Source organism: Xyrauchen texanus, chromosome 21 (genome assembly GCF_025860055.1).
Source record: "Xyrauchen texanus isolate HMW12.3.18 chromosome 21, RBS_HiC_50CHRs, whole genome shotgun sequence".
Lineage (NCBI taxonomy): Eukaryota > Metazoa > Chordata > Actinopteri > Cypriniformes > Catostomidae > Xyrauchen > Xyrauchen texanus.
The window spans coordinates 4,028,161-4,055,496 of NC_068296.1; the positions used below are offsets into that span (position 1 = coordinate 4,028,161).

Below are 27,336 nucleotides of genomic sequence, written 5' to 3' on the forward strand. Positions count from 1 at the left end.
AAAAACAAGCCTGTTTGGCCAATTCACTGAAAAGGACCGACTCAAAAGAATGATTCATTAATTAAACAATCAACCAAATAAGGGACACTTCATGATTGCTGAAATATTCTCAGAGAAAATATTTCTCTGGTCAATAGGCTCATGGTACACACAGTATGTACAGCCATACAGCTGCAGGCACCACTGATCGAGTTCTCCGCTTTTCACGTCAAACTGTGAAGAGGCATGCGCACATTGGATAAGCCAGAAAGAACGCTGGTTAAGGTGTTTGCAGGGAACGCAAAATCGGCTTAGAGGGACAAATCTACCTGCATCGTTTGGTTTATTCTTACGCTGTGTATGACCTTAAACTGATAAAGGAACACTGTTTAATGAGTTTACATGACCACACATGTTGTCGGCTTATTAAGCATAATCGATGTAAGGACATGCATGTAAATGCACTCAACATATTTTCCCATCTCAATCTTTCGAACAAAGAATAAAAAACATATTGCAATTTTGAGACTAATTTCATCCCATATTAGCTCTTGCAGCTCTTTGAACATGCAATATATTAATTCAACTACCCAATCTATTTGTGTAGTTCTCTTCTGATACCAAAACATTCACTGCCACCCTCAATGTGGAAAACAAGACTCTCCACACACTTTAGGGATCATGCATTGACTGAGTAGGTAGAAACTACTGGGATGACGTCAATCCAGTATGACGTAATTCAAAGTGAATAAAGACGGGAGAGGTTTCACGATAAAATACAATTATTTCAAATGTTTAAGTACAAAATGTACAAACAAATGACGAAATAAATACATAAATAACGCATCATAAACCCTCCAAGCTCACCAGTCTAGATCAATGCAGAGACTAACGGAGCGTTTTTTACCCTTATAATTGCAACATTGCAAAAATTAATCACTGACAGGAGGAATGAATGAGCGAATGAGTTTGTGGTGTTAGTTTTTCTTGGGCTGCGTGGGCGCGCTAGAGCAGCTCACTCGCGCGTCGGTAAAGTGGCACAGCCGCACGCGCGAGCCGCCCGCGAGACACAGGGACACGGACTGAAACCTCGCGCTGCTCCGGTGATTTTTGCTTTATTTCTGCGTGGATATAAACTGGTGCGATGGCGGCGTTAACCGGAGGAGAGATGTGCGTCAAGTACTTGATGTTCGTCTTCAATTTCATCTTTTGGGTGAGTGTGTGTTTGTTAATTATTGATGTTGCGTGCCAGCGGTGCGCGGGACGGTGATTACACCATCAAACGCGCTCTTGTTCTACCGATTAAAAGATGAAATGCACGTGCATACATGTCCTGTTTTGATCCAGGACTGTTTACTGAAATTCGTGTTTTGTTTTTTTAATTATGGATAAACGTCTGTGTGAAGTCAAGCAACAATCTGGCAACCGATTCGCTGACCTAATTTGATTAGATTTCAGTATCTCGGTTATGAAATGAAAAACACAGTGTGTGTTTTGTGTGTGAGAGAAAGAGTCAGTGTATATGTGCACTGAATTTTGATTCGGTGTTTTCTTTGACTGTATCAGCTGTTCTTTCTCTCGGCTGGAGAGGCGCATTCTTGCTGGTGAAACGTGAACAAATAGTTCTTTTGAATCGGTTCTTTTGAATCATTCGAACCGATTCGAATATTTAACTACTACAGTATGTTCGGGAGAACATATACTACCCACACTTTTAAATGCAGTTTATAGTATGCATACTGTGTGGAGTATGTGAATTTGATGCCCAACTGCATATCAAAATGTACAGTAAACTATCCAACAGTTTCATGGAAACGACTTCACGCGCCATTTTACAGTGTCACGAATGTTCCTAATGCTGCGAATTTATATGATGGCATCTTATTGAAAATTTGATCAGACTGCCAAGAGTTCAGACATTCTTACAGAAAATTGAATTAAAATGCCAAATATATATATATATTTTTTTTATGTTTAATGCAAGTTAAGTTGACTAAGTTAAGTTGAAGTCACCCAAACATCTGTTATTCTAAGGACAACTTTCTGTTTAACCCTTAAATGCATGGGAATTTCACCAAACACTTTTACATATTTGTGTCTTTAGAGACCTAGCACTTGTAGCTATCACAAATGGATGTACAGAATGCCCAGATAGAGTCAAAATTTCAAAAACATCAATATTTTTGATGTTTTATTTTTCATATACATTTACATTTATGCATTTGGCAGACGCTTTCATCCAAAGCGACTTACAGTGCACTTATTACAGGGACAATCCCCCCGGAGCAACCTGGAGTTAAGTGCCTTGCTCAAGGACACAATGGTGGTGGCCGTGGGGTTCAAACCAGTGACCTTCTGATTAACAGTTATGTGCTTTTAGCCCACCACTCTCTCTCTCTCTCTCTCTCTCTCTCTCTCTCTCTCTCTCTATATCAAAGGGAAAATGCAACAAATCAGGACAAATCCAAAACAGGATTCATAACCAGTCTAAATACACAACTTGCATAATATCAGTAGTACACCCAAATGACAATAGTCACATTATACTGTTCATGTGTTGTACTTGCTATAGTTTACTTCCATGTTGTGTCTTCATCAAATAGCAATGTCAAATGTAAATCAAGCCAATCACTGAAACAACAGCGCCACCTTGAGTAAGAAATATCATGTATATTATGTGTATGCGGATATCTTGTATGGGATATGGATAATTCATCATTGTTGCACAGAAAATCAACGTAATATAGTATTTATTTGTATAAATATAGTAATCATTTCTCTTGTAATAAACAAAGAAATAGATATCCTGTGATAGTAAACTTATATCGATATGAAATAATCATAAAAATATAATTTATGGAAGTGCAAAAACTAGGACACTAGGGCTGCAACTAACGATTATTTTGATAATTGATTATTATAACGATTATTCGGCGATTATTGCAACGATTAATCATTAGCTCTTAACCGATTATTCAACTTGTGCCCCGACATATATACTAACAAGAAAGAGGACAAAATCATCTTTTAAAAATACCTCTAAATTTCATTCGCTGAATTAAAGGGAAAAACGTTTATTACGTTTAATTCATTAAAATCTCATTTTAATCAAGGTGTTATTGTCTTGTTTTCCAAATTTAAAAATGTCTAAAAATCATTAAAACAAGATACATTTTCTTGAGATGCACCATATAAGATATTTAGACTTGCTTTAAGAGAATTTATCTTAAATTTACAGTAAGTGTATTTTGTATATAAGTGTATTTTTTACTTTGTAATAATTCTGTGATTGCAGTAAAGACAAAATATCCATATATTCCCTTAAAGCAAGTCTAAATATCTCATATGCTGCTTCTCAGGTGAATGCATCTTTTTTAAAGGAGTTTTAGATATTTAAATTGGAAAACAAGCCAAAACAAAAACGTATTTTGTTGCTGTATATAATGGGGAGAAGACTTCACCTCTCACCTTTCTGTTCACTTCAATCCATCTTTAACTCACAAAAAAACAAACTCTCTCTCTGATTAAAAAGCCCATTCATTGATTAATAATAATGATTAATAAGAAATGCACAGTGACATATATTATGCTTCAATACGTCGCGAGTCATCATGTTATAATCTAGCTGCATTAAGCGTGCACGTCCCGTGATAAGAGTGTTCATCGGCCGGGTGCAGTTTTAATCTCTCCCCCTTAGATCGGGACATTCGTGCAACTCATAGAAGAGGCGCTGACCGCACAGATCATTTACATGATCTGTTTCCGTATTATTTGAACTTTAATGAAGATACAACGCATTAAATATAACTGCATTAAAGATGTAACTCTGGGGTGTTTCCTCTAAAGACGCTCAACTTGCAAGTTTTGCGTCAGTGGAGCGGCAGCTCCGGCTCCACAACGAGAGTGCTTATCTATTTAATTATTTTGTATTTTTGCATTATAATCCCCTCATACTTTCTGATCTACATCACCTGAAGCTGTTTGGAAAGTTTAGAGTGCATCTGTGTAATTCTTCCTCTCGTCAGTCAGACGTGAACTGGTGATCTCATTTTACCTGTTATGAGATCAAACGACTATTCGACAAGGAACATTTTTGTTGACATTGTTATTGTAAACGTTGTCGACTAATCGCTTCAGCCCTAGTCTCTAATGACCCTAAACACTTTTGGTACTTAAACTTTTTTGTGTGTTACAGAAATTATAAGAGAGAGATGTAGGAATACTTAAGAGGTGTGGGCACAACTCCAAAAAATGGATGAGGTACACGGGGTGAAATGAGGTCAGAGGTCACTAAAGACCCGAGGTAAGCATTTAAGGGTTAAATCAACATTTGAAAGACTCAATCAATTGAATATACAAAATATAGCTAGTGATAAACAACAGAATTAAATGACATTGACATACAAAAACATAATCCATAAATAACAACACTGAATGGGGACTTCTGGGAACTCGCATTTGGTCGATGATTCGATCCTTGTTTTGAACCTGTTCACTGAAGTGATTTGTTTGAGTGAATCTTGCACACTGTGAGTTTGACCTAGTGCTGGGTGTATGTGTGGGTGTGTGTGTGTCGAGGGTTTACGTGAGCACTCATGGCCTAGATTGTCTGTAATCTGCAGGATTATTTATAGACAGAGTATGATAATCCCTCGAACCCTTAAACAAACTCCCTTTCAACTGCATTTGTTGTGGGGTATTTGAGAGATCAGAGATTTACACACTTTGATGTTGTATTTCTTAGTGTGTGTGTGTGAGGTTTAGTCATATTCATTTGCTCTCTGAATATATTGCACCTGCATTTGTTAGCACCTCCTTGCACACACAAGTACGCGACCAGCATGTCTGTTGCTCTATTAAGGTTTGGGATCTTCCAGTGACTTCAGTGCCGACTATGATCTGTCTGTTGACCAAAGGTTTCAGTGGGGTCATTGGCAAAAAAAAAAATGTCATCTTTAAAAAATAAAAAAAGTTTCAAACACAAATGTCAAGTTTGTAGAAATGTAACACCTTATCCTTGAGTAATCAAGATAAATTGATCATTTGGTGCTAGAAAATCGCTTGCCATTATATCAAACACAGCTGAAAGATATTTGGTTCATTAAATGAAGCTTAACGTTGTCTTTGTGTTTGTTTTTGAGTTGCCACAGTATGCAATAGACTGGCATGTCTTAAGGTCAATATGAGGTCATAAATGGCAAAAAAGAAACCGGTTTCTTTAGAAACTTGTCGGTCAATCATTGTTTTGAGGAATGAAGGCAATACAATGCTTGAAATTGCCAAAAAACTGCAGATTTCATACAAAGGTGTAACTACAGTCTTCACACTGAAACAAAGGACGAATGTCTTCTATCTGATCTGACTTCACACAGCAGGCCAGTATCATGTCGCGTTCCAGTGGGCGTAGTTCTCAGAGTAGTTCGAGAACTAGTTGCGCTCTGTCTCAATTGATCCACTTATGTCCTGAAACAAATAGTTTTTTGGGGTCGACAGCTTATAAAAATGTATTTCTGGGTTATTTAGCTTGTTTGCTGTACACCTTGTCACACAGCAGCTTTTAGACATTGTTTTGTTTTTTGTTATAAGTCATAAATGACAAGGAGGCAGCCTCTCGCAATGCAAAGTCAATGGAGACGGTTGGATTGTTTTCCACCCCGGTGGGCGTGGTCTTCAGATTATGACGTGTTGCGCTCTGTCTCTATTGATGAAATATTCAAATGAGCCAAAACTCTATTTTAAACTTTCGGGCAAGAATTTGTCAAGCCCCCAACATCAAAAGTTTTGACAAACTTTACCGATCTAGTTTCAATTGTAGTCCTTGCACACATTGTAGTTGCAGTTGTGCTGAATTAAATGTATTTAAAATCAACGGTGTCTGGACAGGATGCTTTTAATGACAGTTCTGCGGATGACAATGCAATTATTTTTAAATTATAGTAATGAAAGTTTAATTGGAAGATGTGCTTAATAGTCATGAAAATGCTAAAAAGGCTTCATTTTCTTTATGCAAAATATGTCTTAATTCATTTTAGGTGAAATTTGAACTGAAAATTCTTCGGTTGATTCGCCCGACTTAACCTGAAAGCTTAAGTTCTGATCTGAATTCAAAGGCAAGTCACCTGCATAAGCATGCATAAGCATGCTGGCCCTGAGCTGAATAAGCATGCACACACGCACACACGCACACACACACACACACACACACACACTACCTGCTGAAAGCTCCTCCCATTGAAGCACGTAGAGAAGATTGTGCAAAGTACAAACACTTTCATTTTCAAACAAAGAGAGGAAGTGTGTTAAGGACAAACACATTTGTGAGCAAAGCTTGTTATATAAGATTAGTCGTTTTTAGTTTCGCTTGCACAGGTACATTTGATAAAAAATAGACGTGTTATTTAAATACACACCAAACGTACACCAAGGTCTGCTGACATCGTTTCTCTGAAAACAAAAGTGACTTTGACGGTAACAAAATGGGAGTTGATGGATGTTCCAAAGGTGTAAAATACCTAATGTTTCTCTTCAACTTTCTCTTCTGGGTAGGGACATCTGCATTTGTGTGTCATTGTGTGAAAGAAGCATGTCAACATTCATCTGTAAATGTTAGTCTTGTGTTTTCATGTTGCGGTGTGTGTGGAATGGGAAAGAGAGAGTGAATAGTCGCCGTGGGATGTTGTTTTTTTTAGCATTGGCATTGAGATTTGAAACTGTTTTTGGACCTTTACATTTTCAAATGAAAGAATTGGGTCAGAGAGAATGAATCCAAGAGTGGGACCTGAACCTTTTACAATGAAACGTTACAATCAGTTAGTGAGGAGGACATGACTAGAAAGATAAATAAGTCACATGTGTTGTCTCCTGTAAAAGGAAAAAATGAGGCAGAGGTCAAATAAATCGAGTTACCTTTATTTACCTTTTATAAGGTGTCTGATATCACTTGATGTTATAAAAATGAGTCTGTGACCGAAAGCCACAAACAACCGGCCTTTTAAAAAGATGTGAGCCTTTGGGTCAACTTGCCCTTTGTTAGGGTTAAGCTGATCCTGCTCCGTGGGTAAGATGAGCCACCAGGGGGTAAGTTGACCAATTAAATTTTTCGCGTTTTTGGCTGCTGCTACTTAACGGTTTAATGTTTAAAGTTTGCTGTATATTGTTTTTGGTTTTTTTTCATCCATCGATGACTTTGGGCCACTTATTTTATGACGCTTACCTGTTGTCGCTGTACCTGTGGAGCTTTTCTGTTCCCGTCCTGTGGCTGGCAGTTCTTCCAACATCGGATCTTGGGGCTTGGATGTCTGCGGTTTCCTACTGCTGCTGACTGAGTTGCCGACACGGAGGTTTGCCGTTCTTCTGGGCCGTTTGGCATTGGTTCTAGTCCAGTTTGGTCGCTTGTCTCCTGCCTCGTAGGTGTCGTAGATCCCATTCACTGCTGTTTGGCTGCCCCGCTGTGGTGCTGATGAGACTTTGCCATGTGGTTCTTCAAGCAGCTGTAATGGATTATTTTATTTTCCACCCTCATCAGTGCTGCTCAGTGTTGGGTGTAATGCATTACAAAGTAATTCATTACTGTAATTAAATTACTTTTTCATTGAAAAAAAAAATAAAGGGATTTTTCAGTAATTTAATTGGTTACTTCTGATGTAATTGCATTAAATACTGTTTAGAATATAGAACAATTCTGGCATATGAATTATCCCATGTCTTATGGTTGGTGTTGGCATCAGTTTATCCTCTAAGGTCCATTGTAATAGACTGAAGTGATGTCTGGCTGGCACTGGCAGCATTTTGTTGTTATCAAAGTCACGCAGCAGTGCAGTCCGACACAAAGCAGGAATGGAGCTGGATCTGGCCGGTTCTGGTGACTTCGGGATAGGAGTCCCGAGGTTGAGACATGGAAACAAATAGAATAATATTAGCATAGATGTTGTTATAGATTATGATTAATGTTTCTGGTTCCGGCAGACCAAACTAAAGCAGCCTAATTGTGAGTTGAAGGATAAATTTGGGTTATCCTGGCTAAATAGATGAGTCTTTAGTCTAGACTTAAACTGAGAGAGTGTGTCTGAGTCCTGATCAGTGTTTGGGAGACTATTACATAGTTTAGGAGCCAAATAGGAAAAGGATCTACCTCCTTTTGTGGACTTTGATATTCTAGGAACTATTAACAGGCCAGAATGTTGCGATCATAATGAACGTGATGGAATATATCGTGGTATAAGATCACTTAAGTACTGCGGAGCTTGACCATTCAAAGCTTTGTATGTAGTTAACAGCATTTTAAAATGAATATGAAATTTAACAGGTAGCCAATGTAATGATGAGCAAATGGGGCTAATTTGATCATATTTCTTGGTTCTCGTCAGCACTCTGGCTGCTGCATTTTGAACCAGTTGAAGTTTATTTATTGATCTTGCTGAACATCCTCCCAGTAATGCATTACAATAGTCTAGTCTTGAGGTCAAGAACGCATGAAGTTTTTCGGCATCAGCAACAGAGAGCATGTGTTGTAACTTAGCAATATTGCAAGAGGTGAAAGAATGCTGTTCTACATACATACATTGGTAATTTGATTTTCAAAGGACAGATTGGTATTAAATATAACACCTAAGTTCTTCATTGTTGAAGATGATGTAACATTACATACATCGAGAGTCAAATTATATTTTAGCGGCTTATTTTTAGAGGTTTTTGGTCCAATAATTAGTACCTCTGTTATGTCAGAATTGAGTAGAAGGAAAAATTTTAAGTAGTCTTAAATAATAATAATAAATCTTATTATTTTATAATATATAATATATTAAATATTATTAAAATAAATACTAGTTGAAACACATCTTGAAACTTTAATGAAAACTGCTACTGTTGATATAAAATGAGGTGCAATAGATTCTACCTTTTAGATTATTTGAAATGAAACTGAAACATTTTGTCAAAATATAATAGTTACTTTTACTCATGTAAAATCCTGAAACAAATTGGTAAAGGTGATTGTGTGTAATTCTTAATATTTTTATCTATTTTGGTAAAGGGGCCACATCGGGCTGTAAGTAGTGCATAGAGGGCCACATTGTATTGCTTTTGAGATACAATGTTCTGCATTGATTTGTTTTTTTTATTTTTTAAGCCCAGAAATAGTCGTGTACTCAATGTTCTGAAGTGTATCTGTGACTAGTGAGACTTTTCTGCAATTGCCTAAAGTATTATTTTGCTCTACAAAGATAGATACTTTTCTAGCAGGCATTAAAAAAGTGAATAAAGGCGGAGATTATAAATGTATTTTGCCATCTCTACTTCCCTGTTAATTTATTATTCATTTTTAATAATAATAATAATAATAAAAAAATATGTATAGAACTTTTAATGTTTGTCGCAAAGTGGGCGAGTTTACTTTGCACAAATAAAAAAATTCATTTACATATTCATCTCTGGCTTGCTTTTGCTTGCATGTCAATGATCACCCCTCCGTGTGTCAATGATGCCGAGATCTACTTTTCTATTTAATTTAATCACTGAGAAGGTTTACCTGCAAAATTAATAGCACCAAACATTACAAGCTGCCTCAAGAATGGACACAGAGTAGCCCTATAACACTTTTCCTTGAGCAGAATATTGCACTACAGATTGCTAAATTTATTCAAAGGAGAAAGCAAGACCTGCACGGTTGCCAGATTGCACAAAATAAGTTTAACATTAGGCGGAATATTTCCAATTTGCACAAGTATAAATCTCAAACTGGGGGTGTTTCGTCTCTTATCTGGCAACCCTGACCATGTTAAACGCTTGTGGAGACGCGTTACTTTAGTCAGCAAAAGACATACAAATACTTCCCTCTATTCTCATGTGCTTCTCTTCACAGCCAGATAAAAATTATGAATACTTCCTGCTTGCAAGGTCACATGACAAAAATATGTTCAGTTGCCTAGATACATGGGGTGGGTCAACTTGCCCACCATCCCATAATAAAGTCCACTAATGGCAGCAGATTTTAAATGAAGTGCTGAATGATGATTGGTCAGTGTAATGGCCTGGATACATCTGTTTGTTTGTTTGTGTTTTTGTACATTTAAAAGCTCTTGCTGCCCTTGAACACACTAAGCTGGCTTGACATTGTCATTAAGCTGCTGCAGTTTTTAATTTTGGGTCAAACCACCAGATGTGTGAGAGAGTCTTGGCAGGGGCATTAAAGTTTCTCTAAAAACAGAAGCCAAACATATATTTCAAGGTTTCTCCATGTTGTGAGAACCACATGGAGACATTAATAGCAAACGGGGAAGTCTCAAACTTCTTACCCAAGAGCATGTGCCAGTATTGATTGAATATTTTAATTTAATTTACTTTGCCAAAGAAATAAACACTTATTTTATGCAACGTTTACTCAAATTTGCATAAACTTGGAAAAGGAAAAAAAACGTTCAAATGAAAAGTGATGGCTAACCTTTGACGGTAGATTTTGGATCTGACACAAGGGAAAGTTAACACTGCGAACACTGTTATCATAAAATGGGCAAATATCAGGCAATTAAATGTGCTGTAAGTGATTTTAGCCATTCTAGAATTTCCCCAAACTGAGCTGTTGGATAAGCCACGTCCCCTTTATTGCAAAACCCTGCTTTCCAAAGATACCAAATTATCTTTGAGACTAACGCAAGCAGAAATGGTTGTCAAAAACAACAGCAGCAAAATAGCGCCCTCAACTGGCAACTGTAATGAACGACATGACATAAAAATGGCAGTAAGCCTTAATAATTCGCTGCAACTACAGGAATCTGATGCCGGGTTCACACATCCTCCGTGAGCGGGGTGGTCGCATTGGACGTTCACATTGGCCTTGTTTCTCCCGCGAGAAACAGCAGCACCTCGGCGCAGAAAAAAAAAGTTATCTATGGGGTCCTATGGCAAATTTTTCCTTTAATATGGTCATAATAATCTGAGATTATTTTAGCTTCAAGGACAACAGTGGGCAGTCATGTGCACTTCATTTTTATGTATACGCAGAATGGCAAAAGGTCCGGCAGTTTATTAATTCTTTACTTTATTAAGTTATTTTATTGACTTGCATGCAGACATATAAATTGCAGTGTACTATAGGTTTGTTTTTTTTCTATAATCTTCTGTTTATTTTAGTGTTGTACTGCACCCTGAGCCGCTGAGCTCAGCGTGAGCCGCGTGGCAAAAATAGGCTCAACACCAAAACTATCCTCACTGCTGCTTCTGGGACGCATAACGTCGCGACTCGCCATGGGAATGGTGTAATCTGTTCATATGGGCGCTGAAACAAAAACACACCGCTCGTGCCTCGCTCTCACCCCGCTCATGGAGGATATGTGAACCCAGTGTACGAACATGTCAAATGATTGACAGGTAGAAAGCGTCATTGTCCGCGGCCTGCAGACACGTTTTTGTTTGAGTCTAGAGTGGTCACAGAGTCCGGTGAGATCTCACAACACTTATTTCAATCAAATCTTTCAGATAGTAGTGCAACTCTGTGCATACATTTCCATGAAAAATGGTTGTGAAACCCCACAATACGTTTGTCACATTGTTCTCATGTTATTTAGCATTTTTCTATCCAATTTTGTACTAAAATATCTAAACTTTTGGCATTTTTTGATAACGAGTAAAGAACAAGAAGTTTCTAGAAAACAAAGCGCCTAATATTTATGTGGCAAATCAATTGAGGATTTGCATGCATGCAGAAAATGTTCATGCTGTGCGCAGTATGCATACTGCAGAAATAGTGCGAGTAGTATGCTATACTAAACATAGTCGTTGTATGTGTTACTGCTTCAGTTTGACATTGTGTGCCATTCAGTGCGATGGCGCATGAAACATTGAAACATGTCTTGACTTGTTTGTCATTTGTGTTGTTGCAGATTGCAGGTACAGGTGTCTTGGCTGTTGGACTTTGGCTGAGGTTTGACCCCAAGACTAAAAGCTTGTTTGAAGGAGAGAACTCGCCGTATGTCTTCTACACAGGTCAGTAGTGTTTTTAATAGGAATGTATTTATACTGGTATCAGAATCGGGTCTGATACCACACTCATAGTACTCGTGCTTGTAAAAATAAAAAAAATTTAAATCACAGTTTCCTAGTGTGATTATTAAACCAATGATGGGAGTGGTGGTGGTGTAGTGGCCTAAAGCACATAACTGGTAATCTGGTAATCAGAAGGTTGCTGGTTCGATCCCCACAGCCACCACCATTGTGTCCTTGAGCAAGGCACTTAACTCCAGGTTGCTCTGGGGGGATTGTCTCTGTAATAAGGGCTCTGTAAGTCACTTTGGATAAAAGCGTCTGACAAATACATAAATGTAAATGTAAACCACAAAGGTTGCGATTTAATGAGATAAATATATAGTTTGCATGTGCTGTGCACTTCAAAGTGAATGTGTGGAGCTGGTGTTGTGCTGAGATAGACACTAGGGCTGAAACGAGTAGTCGACATTATCGACAACAAAAAGTTGTCGAATAGTCGTCTGATTTAATTAAACACAACATGAGATCTTTTGAAATGCTAATGATGACGCGGGCGAGCAGCACTTTAGCTCACGCTTGATTGAGGAGAGAAGGAAAGAACAGCTCACAGTCCAGACGCACTCCAAACTTTCCAAACAGATTAAGGTGATTTTGATCGCACAGTATTATAATACAAAAATGCTAAATAAGTCAATACAGAAGCAGTGTCGTCGGACACTGGTGTTCCGCTTGAGCAAAACTGGCCTTTCAGAGCGTCTATAAAGGAAACACTGCGCCGTTAAATACTGTATTTAATGCATCCTTTATTAAAGTTCAAACAATGAGGAATCGGGCTGTATAAATGAGCACAACCTCCGAAACTGGCATCAGAGCCACTTATATGAGTCGTGTGAATATCAGCGCGAGAGAGTTTCAAACTTCTCCCGGCTGATACACTGTCCCGCGCTGAAACGCTCATCACTGGCGCACACTTGCTGTAGCTAGATTTTGTTTATAGTGATTGCTCGTGACATAGTGAATTATAATATGAGTGTCACGTGTGTATCTTCTGGAGAAGAATATCGGTGATACGCAGCACTATAAAGAAGAAAGAGTTTGTTTTTTGTGTGCTAAAGATGGATCGAAATCAAGCGAACAGAAAGGCGAGAGGGTGTAATCTTCGGCCATTATACAATGCAAAAAAATATATTTTTTAATTTTGTCTTTTTTGGTTTGTTTTCCAATATAAATATCTAAAACTCCTTATGTACTTTTACTTTAGCAGCTATATGCGGAAGAAAAAATTATCTGAGAATTTTTCATATAATATTGAATTAATTTTAATATTTAAATATTTTAAAATGGTCTGCACTTATATAGCTCCTTTTTAAGCCTTAACGGTATTCAAAGCGCTTTACACTGTGACTCATTCACCCGTTCACATACACATTCATACACCAATGGTAGCAGAGCTGCTATGTAAGGTGCTAGCCTGCCATTGGGAGCAACTTGGGGTTCAGTGTCTTGCCCAAGGACACTTCGGCATGTGGAGTCATGTGGGCCGGGATTCGAACCACCAACCCTGTGATTAATGGCCGACCCGCTCTAGCATCTGAGCCACAGCTGCCCCAAAATATCGTGAAATTCTTAAAACAAGATGCATTTACCTGAGAAGCATATATAAGATATTTAGACTTGCTTTCAGAGCATTTATGTTGAATAGTTGAATTTTGTGAAAAAATACGCATCAAAATACTCTTTTATTTAAGATACAGCCTCTCAAAGCAAATCTAAATATCTTATATGTTGCTTCTCAAGTAAATGTATCTAGTTTTAAGGATTTTTAGACAATGTTAAATGGAAAATAAGACAAAAATTAAACATTAAAAATCCAAATAGCTTTTCCCCCTTTAATTCAGTGAATGTCATTTAGAGGTATTTTTAAAAGATGATTTTGTCCTATTTATTGTTAGTTAGCACGATTAATACAACCTTTTAAGTCGGGGCACAAGCTGAATAGTCAGTTAAGAGCTAATGATTAATCGTCCAAATAGTCGAATAATCGTTAGATTAATCGATTATCAAGATAATCGTTAGTTGCAGCCCAAATAGACACAAAGTGCTCATATGCTCAATCATGAGCTTGTAGCAGATGACAGCTGGCAGAGGGCTAATTCACTTAGTAGTGTGCAGCACATACAGACTACATATTTATTTCATTAAACAGCAGCCTTTTGCGGTTTAATAATCACTTTGAGTCACGTAGTGACCAGCTTTTCCAGAGTGGGAAGCTGCCGTCATAATGTCAGATCTCCTTGGTCATAACACAGAAATACTTCAAAATAGAAGCTTCGCCAAAATAAAAGCTCAATTTAATTCAGGGGAAAATGTGCGACAGAAATGTATCACTACTGTATAATTCTGTAATATTCACTGTAATACTATAATAATAATAATAATAATAATTATTATTATTATTATTATTATTATTATTATAAATCAAGTAATTTTATTATATTCAAGCAATATCTCGCATCTGTGATGCTCTGTTATGCGCCACATATTTAACAAAAATAACTCCAATGTTGTATTTTGGATAAAATTATGTTGAAAATTATAGTGTTAACTTTCATTTGATGCATTATTTAATGAATTTATTTATTTAAAAACCATTTTGGTGATAAAATATGAATAAGTTGTTGATTATGTAATAATAAAAAAAAAATGAAATGTCCAAAAAGAAAGTTTCGGTTGTGACAATCTGTTTAAACAAGAGTGTGTTTGTGTGTGTTATAGGCGTGTACATCCTCATTGCGGCTGGTGCTCTGATGATGGTCGTGGGGTTTTTCGGCTGCTGTGGTGCCATCCAGGAGTCTCCTTGCATGCTAGGATTGGTAAATCTCACGTTATGCACCTTTTCTTGTTTCTTACTTTAGGAAAAGTTCACCCAAAAATGACAATTCTGTCATTTACTCACAATAACGTCAATCACAAAAGGCCAACATTCTGCCTGACATTTCCTTTTGTTTTTAATGGAATAAAGTAATTCGGGTTTGGAACAACTTGAGGGTATATCAATGATGACAGGATTTGTATATTTGAGTGAACTATTAAACATTTAATATCCCTCAGTATTATAATGGGGTGCTTTGATGTTTGACTGTTTGTATAAGTTTCTGTATTTTTCCCCCATAGTTCTTCTTCTTTCTGTTGGTCATATTTGCTGTTGAAGTAGCTGCTGGAATTTGGGGCTTTTCCAACCAGTCCAAGGTGGAAATCCCACATGCATGCGACACACACACACACACACACACACACACACACACAGACGTACACACACATGGACGGTGTGTCTAATCCATGTTAATATCTTTGTGCTCACAGGTTATTGAAGATATAACTGCTTTCTACCGGGAAACATATGAAAGCTACAAAAACAACAAACAAGATGCTCTGAAAGAGACACTCCGTCTCATCCAGCATGGAGTAAGATCTTGTCCCTTTCTTCTTTTGTCTTAATCATTGTCGTCACCATCCACTTACTAGTCTCGTTTATTCAGGCTTACATTGGCGTCAAGTCTGATCCACTTTATGGCCAAGAACCGCCCACAAATTACACAAAAGTCAATGCAGAATATACGCGGTAGCTCAACTGATAGAGCGTTGCTCTTGTGATGTAAAGGAGCGGGGTACAAGTCCTGAAGAGCGTGCGAGTCGACACGTGAGACGAAAGTGTCATAGAAGCACCATAAAATGTTGTGGTTGCATCCACAATTTCATTTTTCATCTCATATTTGCTTTCTGTGGTCAGTTTAGGTTTAAGGATAAGGAGGTAGATTTGGTTGATTTAACCCTCCTATTCCATTCGGGTCATTTTTGTCCCGGGAGACGTAGATAATAATTTTTAAATGCCGAATAGTTTTCAGTACGGGAACCAAACTTTGGGACTTTTTAAAGACTATCACAATATGCATACTACATTTATTTTAAGATTTTTTTTTTTTTTATGAAATTGTTTGAGATATAACCATTCAAAAAACTATTTCACATATTTTGCTTCGGCAGGTCAATTGTGACCCAGGCATCAATTGTGGCTTTACACATAATATTATGTAGATTTTTTTGTACAACATGAATAAGATTTTTACCTGTAAACACTTCACTTACATTTTGCCTCTTTCCCAAACTCTCTCACACACTTGTTGTCTGTCACTGGGACCCCCACAATACGTTGGGGCAAACACACAGACACACACATTCACACGCACACAGTTGCGCACACACACACACACACAGTTGCGCACGCGCACACACACACACACGGTTGCGCACAGACACACACAGACACACACAGTTGCGCACAGACACACACAGTTGCGCACAGACACACACAGTCGCGCACAGACACACACACAGTCGCGCACAGACACACACACAGTCGCGCACAGACACACGCACAGACACACACACACAGTCGCGCGCACACAGTCGCGCACACTCAGACACACACAGTTGCGCACAGACACACACAGTCGCGCACAGACACACGCACAGACACACACAGTCGCGCACAGACACACACACACAGTCGCGCGCACACAGTCGCGCACACTCAGACACACACAGTTGCGCACAGACACACACAGTCGCGCACAGACACACGCACAGACACACACAGTCGCGCACACTCAGACACACACAGTTGCGCGCACACACACACACAGTCGCGCACAGACACACGCACAGTCGCGCGCACACAGTCACACGCACGTGCACACACACACACATTCCTGTACAAAACAGACATGACAGATGTAACAAGCATAACAAATAAATTAAATCAGTGGTACTGCTGTCTAAAGGGGGTGTGACGAGAGCAAAAGTTCATGCACACATTAATCTAAATAAGGCTTGGAGGAAATTGTTCATAATTTACTCTGCAGCATCTGATGCACAACCAGCTCACAGATGTTCATGCAAGTTAATAGAATAGATTTAGCTTAAAACATAGTAAAGAAGTATTAAAGTTGTATACTTGAGTTGAAAAATAATACGTTGGTTTCATAACATTTTTCAGCAGATATGAGTAACAGGAAATTCATTCAAATTACTAGTAATTCTCACATTAGATGTTCATATATTTAATAAAGTTAAATTTAGATATAATTTCACAGAAATGTTGATAAAAATATATCTTCACATGTATCACACTGGTTTTGCTGAAGTTAAAGTGTATTTTGTTAAACAATTTCTACAATTTATTATTTCTTAAAATAACTTCTATTTGTCAGTTAACATGCCAAAAATATCAAACTTTTTACATGTATGAACAGTTAAGAACCTATTAATGTCATAAAATATTGTTTTAGATGAAAACCATCGGGTTAAAATTGACTCGCAAAAGCTGAATGCAGATTCTGAACACAACAGGAGGGATATCAATACTCTGACGTGCGCCATCTTTAGCAAATCCAGCTTACTAGTTCTTCTTCTGAGGGACGCATTGTAGCACAACTTTGTGTCTTGGCGGACTGATTATGCAAATTCCAGCATCAGGATGAACTGGTTTTTAAAGTCAGGCAATCAGAAAACTCTTGCCATTTTTGTCTGTAATATGCCTCAGTCGGTCCGTGAAAGGAAATCAAGCGTTTCCGAACTCTTTGATCCAAAAGCCTGACTAATTAGTGATGACTTTTCCTCCTCTCTCAGCTTAACTGTTGTGGCCCGTCAGGAAGCATCCAGGACGCTCCCGAAGAGACCTGCCCCAAAAAGGAGGGGCTTGATGTGCTCATTACAAAGGTAACCAAATTTACAAGCTCACTTTTTATCTCATATAATTTAGTACTGAATCCCTATAGCAGAGTCAAAATAATAATGAAATATACAGATATACATTTAGAGAATAAATGAAAGCATAAATAAAATATAAGAATACAGAAAGGCTGTAAAAATGATTATGTAAATGTTAACACTTCACAATATGATTTTATGTGATACATTATTTAGTGCATAATGTATCATGGATTAACAATGAACAATAATGTACTTTTAAACCACATTTATTGGTTAAAATGGTTGAAAGGTTTAAAATGTATTCCACCTCAGATTACAGAATACATGCTGGATAATTTGTAACGTGCTCATTAACATTGTCTAAATATTTCTTCAGCACTGGTAGATTTTAATTGACTATAAAAAAAGTGTATTTTTGGCAAGACAAAAATACACTTGTATATAAAAATATATTTTTCTGGGGGAAATAAATCCTTAATATCTTAAGCAATGTGGCTTCAAAAACAAGATCAATTAAATTTGTTTTGTTTTAAGGATTTTTTGACATTTTTACTGGAAGACTTTACAAAGATTCTCATCAAGAATAAGATTTTTACATCTTTGCCATAATATTAAAGGTCTTGCATTAGGAAAAAATGATCTAATGTGGGAAATCGTGCCCGATAACACGTGCATGAAATAGCATTTTTGCTTGGATTGCATTATTTGTCTGGAACTTAATAGCTGAAAACAAATTACAATAAAATGCAAATTCTTTCAGTAATAAAAATACTGTGCATTTTATTGTCATTGTGCTATTTATCATTAACATTTTTTCACTTTTTTAAATACATACTTTCAATGTTTACTATGCACACCCTCTGCTTTTTTGTGAGACAAACTCGTAAAATCGCCGCACCATGAAACTATCTGCAATTCTGTTCATGTGGTGACATTTCATTTAACTCTTAGATTGACATTTAAACTATTTAAATTGTAACCAGTGGTATACAGTTACTAATAGGGATCTGATAACAGGATCGGTATCGGATCGACCAGCCTGACCCAAATCCGATACTGTGTGTTAGTCGTGTTCGTTAATGTCAAGCTCAAAGAATGACATAAAAGAACCATAAAAACACAATTAAAGTAGTTAATTTGACTCGTGCATTTTATTGAAAGCCACTTGAAGACGTGCGATAGCTCTGTGAATCACAAAAGACTGTTTAATAAGTAAATATATAAAATGCAAACGCAGCTCCAGCGCGTTAGTGAATGACGCTACTCTGTTTACACACACACACACACACACACACACACACACTCGCAGCTATTTTTAGCCTTCACGCGGTGCGCAATATTTGAGCACAACTCTAGAACAACACCTCAGATGTAGATGCTCAATTGTTCGGTTCATTTATAATATGCATTTAGAACGGCGCCGGAGGAGCATTTTACCAGACTTTGAATAAGAAGCGAAATAAACTACTGTTAACTAGCCTACAAACAGACACATACAGGACGTCCTGGAGAGTTCAGAATGTCAAAATAAAAGCGTGAGGGTTTAAAAGTTAAATGTGCACGATTGAGATATATTACTGTTATAATTATTATTATTATAATTTGTTTATAAGTTATCATTTAAAAGTCCAGATTCAAGCTGAAAAAATTTAGCAAAAACAAAAAAATCTACTGATGACTGTGGAGCGGAGGGGGGCGGGGCCGGGTCGGAATATCGCGCGAGGGATAAAGGCGGCCGGTGACGATGGTTCGAGAGAGCGAGAATTACGGGCATGTCCGTCATGCGTGTGTTTGTTTATGCTTTTGGTTTTGAGTTTCATTAAATATCATGATTTATGTTGACAAGCCGGTTCTCGCTCCTCCTTGCCCATCCTTTAACTGTGTTACTTTGGTGCCGAAACCCGGTAAGGAGGAGGGATGCCCGTCGCAGAGTCCTCGACACTGTCCTCCACCCTGGGGAGCGCCTCTTCCATCTGCCGGGTGACAGAGTAGCCCGGATGCGGGGAACGGCCGTCGTCCGTGGGGCAAGTGGGGACTGGATACCCCGACCCCGCCCCCCTCCGCTCCACAATGACTTATAATGGAATTACTGTTCATTTTGCTGCTACATTATCCGGTATAATATTTAATAATAAAGTGTTTCTTAATAATCTATACGTTTATATTGAGGTTTGTGTTTCTTTACATATTAAAGAGTACTCTCAATTACTTCCACACAATAATGTAAAGATATTAAAAACAACACCGGTATCGGATCGGGATCGGTATCGGCCGATACTGAGACTTCCGATATCGGAATCGGATCAGAAGAGAAAAAGTGGTATTGCTGCATCCCCAGTTACTAATATATTGTGTTTTAAACATGTAATCCCGTTACATGTATTCCATTACTCCAGTTGCTTAATGTTCATTGATAAAAACACAATAGTTTATTGTTAGTTCATGTTAGTTTATATTGCATAAACGAATGATAATATACATATATGCAACTTTTAATTTCACAAATGTCTTTGTACATGTTAAGATATTAACATTAACCAAGATAAACAAATTCGGTAAAAGTATTGTACAACGTTATTCATGTTAATAGAAAAAATTTACGAATAAATGGATCCTTATTATAAAGTGATAATGAGTAAATTCATATAATAATATATAAATGTGTCTCAAGTAATGAAATATTAAATCACAAGTCTACATCTTTGATGCATGCAAATATCGGGATGTGCAAGCAAGCACAAAATACTTCCAACAAAATATCTGTCAATGGTTTTATTTTAATGGTTTACTTTTGGGCTTTCTGGACACAATTCCAGATGGCTGGCCGCAGATAACCAACAGATATAATTCTGGAGTGGATAACAGCTTTAGCTTAAATTTAGTCCACTGGAAATCTTTCCAACCTGTGAAGAGCTCCGCTTGAACGAGTCCTTGAAACAAGGTGTTTACTCTGATAGTAGAAGGTCATCGCAGCAGAGGGTTCAGAGAACTTTTTATGTTGTTTATTGAGCAGAAGGAAACATTTCTCATTGTCAGAAAGGTCGCCCTGAGTTTTTTTGCACGGTTTTTGACAACTATTTCAATATATTATGTCCTTGATACCTGGTTTTTAACCTCAAGATTATTTCTCACCAACTAGATTACTTTGTTTCTTTTTGGTCAACTATTTCTATCATGTTATTTATATTATTTTTGGCATTTAATAAACAATAAATCCTTTCTGCCTTTCTAACCAATTGCAAATCCTGTTTGTTTATGTTTAGAGCTGCCCTGATGCCATTGATGAAGTCTTCAACTCCAAACTACATATTATTGGAGGTGTTGGAATTGGTATTGGAATGATCATGGTAAGTGTTTTCTTAGGTTTTCATTTGTATGGAAAAACGTATAATTGCCTTTGATGTAATTGGCGCTGATGGTGGTTTCTAGAGCATTATTACTATTGCTCATACTTGGGGTTGGGTTGGGGGGTTGCGTGAAATTGGTGTGAAGCGATCGCCTGTGTTCCGCAACTGATTTCGGGTCCTTGAATAACGTATAACGTGCGAGTAAGGGCAGCTGCTGGACTTTCTGGTGCCCTCCTAGGGTAAGATGGTCCCCCCAGGGAGTTGGTGCCCTACGTAGACTGCGCAGTATGCGTATAGGGCGCGGCGGTACTGATGTGCTACATGTGCTACTTTTATAAGTGATCAGACTTATGATGGCAAATGATAAAGCGGGTGGAAAAAATTCCATTGTGTTATATTGAAGGAAACACCATCTGCTGGTTGCACCAAACTTTAGTTCAGAAAACTAAAGTGGCTTCCACATTATTTGCGTCAGTGTTGTGTTTTCGTCAAGCGATGTGATGCTGCGATCAAAGTTCAAACAATTTCAACTTTGACCCCATTGCTGCTGACCTCTCAATTAACAGGCAATTTGCATATTTGCAAAGTCTGTCTTTGAAATTACATGTTCCACTTTACGCAGTTGTGATTTGCGATTTGAGGTAGTCAGATATATTGTTCTAATGATTAATCTGTGCCGATAATTGCTTTTTGGAACTATCGGTCAGTGGTAAAAATACAGTATATGCAGATAGTAGCCGATGGTTTAGGATTTTTTTATTTCTGCAGTTTTCTACTATAAGAAAGGCTAAGTTCTACAGAATAAAATTGGCCACTAGAGGTGAAATAAAAACAAATTCTCTTTTGTTCCAAAATAACAGTTCCCGTTGTGTTTCGGGCTCATTTATAGTATAAAAGCGGACTCTAGAGGTGAAATAAAAACAATGTTTCCATCATTTCAAAATAAGAGTTCCCATTGTGTTTCGGGCTCATTTATAGTATAAAAGCGGACTCTAGAGGTGAAATAAAAACAATGTTTCCATCATTTCAAAATAAGAGTTCCCGTTGTGTTTCGGGCTCATTTATAGAATTAAAAACGGCCTCTAGAGGTGAAATAAAAACAATGTTTCTGTCATTTCAAAATAAGAGTTCCCGTTGTGTTTCGGGCTCATTTATAGAATTAAAAACGGACTCTAGAGGTGAAATAAAAACAATGTTTCCATCATTTCAAAATAAGAGTTCCCCTTGTGTTTCAGGCTCGTTTATAGAATTAAAAACGGCCTCTAGAGGTGAAATAAAAACAATGTTTCCATCATTTCAAAATAAGTGTTCCCGTTGTGTTTCGGGCTCATTTATAGTATAAAAGCGGCCCCTAGAGGTGAAATAAAAACAATGTTTCTGTCATTTCAAAATAAGAGTTCCCGTTGTGTTTCGGGCTCATTTATAGTTTAAAAGCGGCCCCTAGAGGTGAAATAAAAACAAAATCTCCATTTCAAAATAAGAGTTCCTGTTGCGTTTCGGGCTCATTTATAGTATAAAAGCGGCCACTAGAGGTGAAATAAAAACAAAATCTCCATTTCAAAATAAGAGTTCCACTTGTGTTTCGGGTTCATTTATAGTATAAAAGCGGCCACTAGAGGTGAAATAAAAACAAAATCTCCATTTCAAAATAAGAGTTCCACTTGTGTTTCGGGTTCATTTATAGTATAAAAGCGGCCACTAGAGGTGAAATAAAAACAAAATCTCCATTTCAAAATAAGAGTTCCCCTTGTGTTTCGGGCTCTTTTATAGTATAAAAGCGGACTCTAGAGGTGAAATAAAAACAATGTTTCCATCATTTCAAAATAAGAGTTCCCGTTGTGTTTCAGGCTCATTTATAGTATAAAAGCGGCCTCTAGAGGTGAAATAAAAACAATGTTTCCATCATTTCAAAATAAGAGTTCCCGTTGTGTTTCAGGCTCATTTATAGTATAAAAGCGGCCTCTAGAGGTGAAATAAAAACAATGTTTCCATCATTTCAAAATAAGAGTTCCCATTGTGTTTCGGGCTCATTTATAGTATAAAAGCGGACTCTAGAGGTGAAATAAAAACAATGTTTCCATCATTTCAAAATAAGAGTTCCCGTTGTGTTTCAGGCTCATTTATAGTATAAAAGCGGCCTCTAGAGGTGAAATAAAAACAATGTTTCCATCATTTCAAAATAAGAGTTCCCGTTGTGTTTCAGGCTCATTTATAGTATAAAAGCGGACTCTAGAGGTGAAATAAAAACAATGTTTCCATCATTTCAAAATAAGAGTTCCCGTTGTGTTTCGGGCTCATTTAAAGTATAAAAGCGGCCTCTAGAGGTGAAACAAAAACAATGTTTCCATAATTTCAAAATAAGAGTTCCCCTTGTGTTTCGGGCTCATTTATAGTATAAAAGCGGACTCTAGAGGTGAAATAAAAACAATGTTTCCATCATTTCAAAATAAGAGTTCCCGTTGTGTTTCGGGCTCATTTATAGTATAAAAGCGGCCCCTAGAGGTGAAATAAAAACAAAATCTCCATTTCAAAATAAGAGTTCCTGTTGCGTTTCGGGCTCATTTATAGTATAAAAGCGGCCACTAGAGGTGAAATAAAAACAAAATCTCCATTTCAAAATAAGAGTTCCCCTTGTGTTTCGGGTTCATTTATAGTATAAAAGCGGCCACTAGAGGTGAAATAAAAACAAAATCTCCATTTCAAAATAAGAGTTCCCCTTGTGTTTCGGGCTCATTTATAGTATAAAAGCAGACTCTAGAGGTGAAATAAAAACAATGTTTCCATCATTTCAAAATAAGAGTTCCCGTTGTGTTTCAGGCTCGTTTATAGAATTAAAAACGGCCTCTAGAGGTGAAATAAAAACAATGTTTCCATCATTTCAAAATAAGAGTTCCCATTGTGTTTCGGGCTCATTTATAGTATAAAAGCGGACTCTAGAGGTGAAATAAAAACAATGTTTCCATCATTTCAAAATAAGAGTTCCCGTTGTGTTTCGGGCTCATTTATAGTATAAAAGCGGCCACTAGAGGTGAAATAAAAACAAAATCTCCATTTCAAAATAAGAGTTCCCCTTGTGTTTCGGGTTCATTTATAGTATAAAAGCGGCCACTAGAGGTGAAATAAAAACAAAATCTCCATTTCAAAATAAGAGTTCCCGTTGTGTTTCGCGCTCATTTATAGTATAAAAGCGGACTCTAGAGGTGAAATAAAAACAAAATCTCCATTTCAAAATAAGAGTTCCCCTTGTGTTTCGGGCTCATTTATAGTATAAAAGCAGACTCTAGAGGTGAAATAAAAACCATGTTTCCATCATTTCAAAATAAGAGTTCCCCTTGTGTTTCGGGCTCTTTTATAGTATAAAAGCGGCCTCTAGATGTGAAATAAAAACAATGTTTCCATAATTTCAAAATAAGAGTTCCCGTTGTGTTTCGGGCTCATTTAAAGTATAAAAGCGGCCTCTAGAGGTGAAACAAAAACAATGTTTCCATCATTTCAAAATAAGAGTTCCCCTTGTGTTTCGGGCTCATTGATAGTATAAAAGCGGCCTCTAGAGGTGAAAGAAAAACAATGTTTCCATAATTTCAAAATAAGAGTTCCCCTTGTGTTTCGGGCTCATTGATAGTATAAAAGCGGCCTCTAGAGGTGAAAGAAAAACAATGTTTCCATCATTTCAAAATAAGAGTTCCCGTTGTGTTTCAGGCTCATTTATAGTATAAAAGCGGCCCCTAGAGGTGAAATAAAAACAAAATCTCCATTTCAAAATAAGAGTTCCTGTTGTGTTTCGGGCTCATTTATAGTATAAAAGCGGCCACTAGAGGTGAAATAAAAACAAAATCTCCATTTCAAAATAAGAGTTCCTGTTGTGTTTCGGGCTCATTTATAGTATAAAAGCGGACTCTAGAGGTGAAATAAAAACAATGTTTCTATCATTTCAAAATAAGAGTTCCCGTTGTGTTTCGGACTCATTTATACTCTTATTTTGAAATGACGGAAACATTGTTTTTGTTTCACCTCTAGAGGCTGCTTTTATACTATAAATGAGTCTGAAACACAACGGCAAATATTAAGGAAAGACTTAGATTTTATTTTTTTAATTTATGTTTTTACATTAATCTATTTTGAAAGCTATCAGGTACAAAGCAGCAATAAATGTTTAAAACCTGTCAAAATGTACAAAGAGAGATCACTATCTCCTTTAGTGATAATTCCCTGAAAAATACAACAAATGTTTTTCTTAATTTAATGGGTTTGTTGCAACTGGACCCAGAGCCATATCTAGATTTGGGAGGTGGGGACTTTTCATTTGGGCTAGTAAATAACAGGACTGGGTAAAAATATCAATGATTTACTGATGCATCTTCATTTGAATTATATCAATAATGATTCTTAAATCCCAAGATCGATCTTTTACTGTATGCACAACTCCCTACAAATCACTCGCATATGAGACCAAAACTCACACTATGCAACTAAACATGTTTATGATTAGCCACTTGCTGTTAATGTTCAGATTTCACTCTCCATTTATTTAGCAGTCTGACGAAGAAGTTCAGCATCCTTTCAGTGCGTGTTGAGAGTTAAAGTTTGATTTGACTCGTTCCGTGTAAATGTGTCCAAAGACGAGATCCACGCAATCCATTTGTCTCTGCTAATGTCTCTCTAAATACCCTTTCTGTTCTTTACAGTCATTTGTTGATCAATTCTAATCAAGAATGGCACAGATGAGGAAAAGATGCCATTCAAGCCCTCTATCGTTAATATGCGCTAAATTAACGAGGCTCTTTACAGAACTGCCAGTTTTCTTAAAGAGACAGTGCCGATTTTTAGCACGTGTTCAACAAGACGATGTAAATATGTATAAATTATGCATCAAACAATAAACATGTAACAAAATATAATATATGCAATACAGTATCATATTTATTGATTGAATACATGGATTTATACATTTTAAAAAGCAAAAATGTGACCAAAATGATGAAAAAACTAATAAAATAAAATTAGTTTGATCATTCTGTTTGATGCCATGACTTCTACACAAGGTGTGTGTGTGTGTGTGTGTGTGTGTGTGTGTGTGTGTGTGTGTGTGTGTGTGTGTGTGTGTGTGTGTGTGTGTGTGTGTGTGTGTGAGAGCGCGCGTGTATTTATCACTTTGTGGGTACCAAATGTCCCCATAAGGATAGTAAAACCCGAAATTTTTGACCTTGTGGGGACATTTTGTCGGTCCCCAGGAGGAAAACAGCTTATAAATCATACTAAATTATGTTTTTTGAAAAGGTAAAAATGCAGAATGTTTTCTGTGAGGGTTAGGTTTAGGGGTAGGGTTAGGTTTAGGGGATAGAATATAAAGTTTGTACACTATAAAAACCATTATGTCTATGGAAAGTCCCCATAAAACATGGAAACACAACAAGAGTGTGTGTGTGTGTGTGTGTGTGTGTGTGTGTACTGATGGAGTCTTTTCTCTATGTGTGCAGATCTTCGGCATGATCTTCAGCATGATGCTTTGCTGTGCCATCCGGAAAACCCGGGAGATTGTGTGAGGGTCTCGTTGCCTGGGAAACCGCCAGTGTATTTGTGTTGCATGATGTCTGTCCCAAAGCACTGTCTCCAACATGACCTCATCAGACAAGAGCCCGTTAGATCCCGACACAGGCACACAATATGTACACTTCTCTTCATTCCTCTTTCTTAGTGCAGCTGTTCAAATGATGAGTGACGAAGAGAGGCTTAGCTTTCCAAACCCATTAAAATGCCTTCGATTCTTTCTTTTTATATTTTTTTTATCGTTCATAATAGATTTTAAAGGTTATTGTACTTGCAGTATTGATTGATATAAATTGTTCAAAACTTTTCTAATGTTTTGTTTCTGATTGTGAATAGTTTTTCAATTTGATTCACCCATATCGGAGCATATGGCTCAAATAAAAGCCAAATTATTCACGAGTTACATGGGAGCAGTTTTTATTACTGGGTTCAGAATGGATGTGATTGTTTGTGTGTTTGAGTAGATCTGTTTATAAAAGCGTTTCAGTCAACAGGTGATAAGACTGTGAGTTTGTGATGGAAAGGGGTGATGCTCAAAACATCATCTGGTTTCCCATAATCACAGGCGATGACTCATGGGTACCCTGGTACGACCCCTCGGTTTCTTTACTCTGGCTCGTATCGTTTTCTCTTTCCGTTTCCCGTCCCTTCTTCCTGTTTGATTGTACTTGGTCTTAATTCATCCAAAATGTAGCAAGGAATGTAGTTGTAA

The 27,336-nt window shown here is 37.3% G+C and overlaps 1 protein-coding gene across 2 annotated transcripts; it reads left to right on the forward strand.

The window, feature by feature from the left end:
• The first annotated feature begins 962 nt into the window (after nucleotides 1-962).
• LOC127661187 (CD9 antigen-like) lies at nucleotides 963-27,021 on the forward strand. Of its 2 annotated transcripts, none has more exons than XM_052151789.1 (8): nucleotides 963-1,192; nucleotides 11,856-11,958; nucleotides 14,734-14,831; nucleotides 15,133-15,207; nucleotides 15,322-15,423; nucleotides 17,647-17,736; nucleotides 20,994-21,077; nucleotides 26,555-27,021. In XM_052151789.1, exons 1-8 carry the CDS (start codon nucleotides 1,124-1,126, stop codon nucleotides 26,618-26,620), a joined length of 687 nt encoding a protein of 228 aa, XP_052007749.1. In that variant the 5' UTR covers nucleotides 963-1,123; the 3' UTR covers nucleotides 26,621-27,021. The 2 variants fall into 2 exon arrangements, with proteins under 2 accessions (XP_052007749.1, XP_052007750.1); XM_052151790.1 differs by lacking the exon at nucleotides 963-1,192 and adding an exon at nucleotides 6,234-6,521.
• The last annotated feature ends 315 nt before the right edge of the window (nucleotides 27,022-27,336 follow it).

What these genes read in the sequence shown, in the direction of transcription:
- LOC127661187 (XM_052151789.1), top strand. Translation starts at nt 1,124, where the DNA reads ATGGCGGCGTTAACCGGAGGAGAGATGTGCGTCAAGTACTTGATGTTC. An exon ending in TCTTCAATTTCATCTTTTGG is followed by an intron (nt 1,193 to 11,855) that starts GTGAGTGTGTGT and finishes GTGTTGTTGCAG; the next exon opens with ATTGCAGGTACAGGTGTCTT. An exon ending in TCCGTCTCATCCAGCATGGA is followed by an intron (nt 15,424 to 17,646) that starts GTAAGATCTTGT and finishes CTCCTCTCTCAG; the next exon opens with CTTAACTGTTGTGGCCCGTC.